The sequence below is a fragment of the Cyprinodon variegatus genome, unplaced genomic scaffold (assembly GCF_000732505.1).
Source record: "Cyprinodon variegatus isolate N-32 unplaced genomic scaffold, C_variegatus-1.0 Scaffold595, whole genome shotgun sequence".
Lineage (NCBI taxonomy): Eukaryota > Metazoa > Chordata > Actinopteri > Cyprinodontiformes > Cyprinodontidae > Cyprinodon > Cyprinodon variegatus.
This window is the reverse complement of record NW_015151048.1, coordinates 76078-78871: the sequence shown is the minus strand read 5'-3', so window position 1 is coordinate 78871 and position 2794 is coordinate 76078. Positions and strand designations below refer to the sequence as shown.

Below are 2794 nucleotides of genomic sequence, written 5' to 3'. Positions count from 1 at the left end.
TGGGTTGGCCAGTGATTCCCTCGGACTACTGGCCGTGGGTTGGCCAGTGATTCCCTCGGACTACTGGCCGTGGGTTGGCCAGTGATTCCCTCGGACTACTGGCCGTGGGTTGGCCAGTGATTCCCTCGGACTACTGGCCCATGGTTGGCCAGTGATTCCCTCGGACTACTGGCCGTGGGTTGGCCAGTGATTCCTCGGTATTCTAATACTTAGACCCCTAGTGAGGACCAAACTCACTAGGACCAAAATTCTTCTTATATGTTTGAGTTATGCTTCAGCTTTGCATCCAAACCAATCAGAGGAACAGACTGGATGTAGAGAACAGCCTGTTTTCCGCCGTTTTTCTGTTTTCCACATCTAAGCTCATCAATGCAGCTCAGGTGTCATGATTGATGAAAAAGTAAAACTAATGGAGTCAGTCTGACGGATTTTGGTTCAGTATTTTGTTCCCAATTCCTTAAGTTTAAATGAGATTAAGGGGGAGTTACTCAGAAGAGTATTGTTTTTATAAAGGCAGATTTATAGCATGATTTTATCTTTTATTTTTATTGATTCTTTGCTAACTTTTTGGCAACATATTTATGTTGGAAAGAATAACATGTCAAAGAATTAAACCAGGTAAAAAGATTAAATAGGATACTTTTTAGTTTATTATTAGTTATTGCACGTTCCACTTCTGGGCAGTCATTGATAGTTTTGACTGAGATGATCTGATGGTCAGACAAAATGCCCAAAGGGAAAGTTAAAAAAGTTTGCGAACCGCTGGTCTGGAGGAAGAGGCGCCGCTGACGGCTGTGTTTTCATTCAGAGAGTACCTGGCCATCTTCAAGAAGACCGTCGCCATGCATGAGGTCTTCCTCTGCCGCGTCGCAGCTCATCCCATCCTCAGGAAGGACCTGAATTTCCACGTCTTCTTGGAGTACAACCAGGATGTGAGTGTTGAGCAAAGTTTGGGAAGTTAATCACTGCTGCTGTTAATGTCTGTTCTCCCCATTAGCCATCGGTCAGAACTACAGGGATTCAAACTCTGACACGATGCTGTGTTTGGTTTCAGGGACTGTGTCCTCCAAGGAGCCAGTCTACCTGGACTGGGTCCTTGGAGGACCGTGACAGTAAGGAGGCTGGAACCCTGAACCTCCTGTAGCTTTTCCCTCGGTCCCAGTTCAGTGTAACTGATGCTGATGGAAATGTGATGTTGAAACATGTTGACCCGGTCAGACCAGCATACCCAAAGTCAGTCCCCGGTTATCCCTTTAGTTTGGTATGAAAAATAAACTGTAAACTACCTCAACAGGCGTGTATCCCTTTAGTCATGCGGTAGTCAGTCTTGAGGTAGTTTAAAGTCTATTTTTCGTACAAAACTAAAGGAATAAACACAGATCTTCCAGATGCATATTGGCTATAGGTATGCTGGTCTGATGAGACACAGCACTGATTTAACGAGCCATTAGAAGCTCTAGGAACCAGTTAACCTCCATTTTCTCTGCAGAAACCAGGCTTTGTTGGGCTGCTGGATAAAACCTGGAACTAAACGCTGTTTCTGAGATTTGGAATTAAAAAATCTTCCTGGATGGAAGGGAAACGTCTTCAAACTAGGAAACAAAGTCCAGTGGATTGATTTTTAAACTTTGTTTGGATCGTCTAACTAGCCTGTTTTAGTTTAGATTAAAATGATCTCATCTAATGGCTGAATATTAAACTGGAATGAAATGCTTGGCTTTTTAAAACAAACCAAAACAATGGCTGAAAAATCTGAGCCTGTGAGTGAAGCAGAGGATGATTTACTCTCTAAAGCTGCTCCCAGCCCTTTGTTGGCGTCTGAATCATGGCTAACATCTCTAATGGAGAAGTGTGTGTGATCTGTTGTCCGGCAGCTGAGCGTACGAGGGAAGAACAAGAAGGAGAAACTGGAGGATTTCTTTAAGAACGTGGTGAAGTCGGCTGATGGCGTTCTGGTGGCTGGGGTCAAGGTAAGGGTTGGAGCTCCAGGCCGTCTGTTACGGTCTGCTCTCAGGGCTTTCATCGAAGCTCGATGTCGTTTGTCTTTCAGGACGTGGACGATTTCTTCGAGCATGAAAAGACGTTTCTATTAGAATATCACAACAGAGTGAAAGACGCCTCAGCCAAATGTGACCGAATGATTCGCTCTCATAAAAGTAAGGCTGGAGTCAAAGCGTTGGTTTATAGGTAATGCTGCTGCTCTCCTCTGACCAGCTGATGTCTGTCAGTGTTTGGCCTTTTTCTACCAAACCCTCTATAGTGAGTTATTCCCACTAGAAACCAGAGCTCATCTGAAACTAAGCTGGTTGAACTGGATCCTGTGGTTTTTTTCTTCCTCTGAGACCAGCTACAGTTTAGGAAATGGGTGGAAATGTTGCCTTCTTTCAGACGGGAGTTTATTTTTCCAGGTTGAGATGCCGTCTGATTGCTGTTTCTGCTTGTTTAGATGCTGCTGATGACATGAACAGGATCGCCTCGTCTCTGTACACGTTAGGAACACAAGACTCCACGGACCTCTGCAAGTACGGAGACAATCGCTCATAAAACCGTTCACTTCATCTCTCTAGGCTGTTACTCTAGTTTGGATAATCCAGGAAACTAGAAATAAATTTGACCTGCTTTTTACTGTTTCTAAAGATGAATGTCCTTCATCTGTTAAAGGAAAAGTCCGGTCAGGAATAATCAATGGATCATTATTTATACCTAAAACTAATATGATTTAATGAATTCAGCGTTTCTCAGTAATTATCTTCGTTGCAATCACTCAGTCTGGGAGCGGCCATTTTTGCCCAAA

At 43.8% G+C, this 2794-nt stretch overlaps 1 protein-coding gene across 1 annotated transcript in view; it reads left to right on the top strand.

Moving 5' to 3' along the window:
• Positions 1-2794, top strand: part of LOC107096058 (sorting nexin-6) — a 14063-nt gene that overhangs the window by 4787 nt on the left and 6482 nt on the right. Inside the window, exons 4-7 of the mRNA XM_015392545.1 lie at positions 809-932; positions 1875-1970; positions 2051-2156; positions 2447-2522. Of these exons, the coding sequence (XP_015248031.1) occupies positions 809-932; positions 1875-1970; positions 2051-2156; positions 2447-2522 (402 nt within the window). The remainder of the gene's footprint in view (positions 1-808; positions 933-1874; positions 1971-2050; positions 2157-2446; positions 2523-2794) is intronic.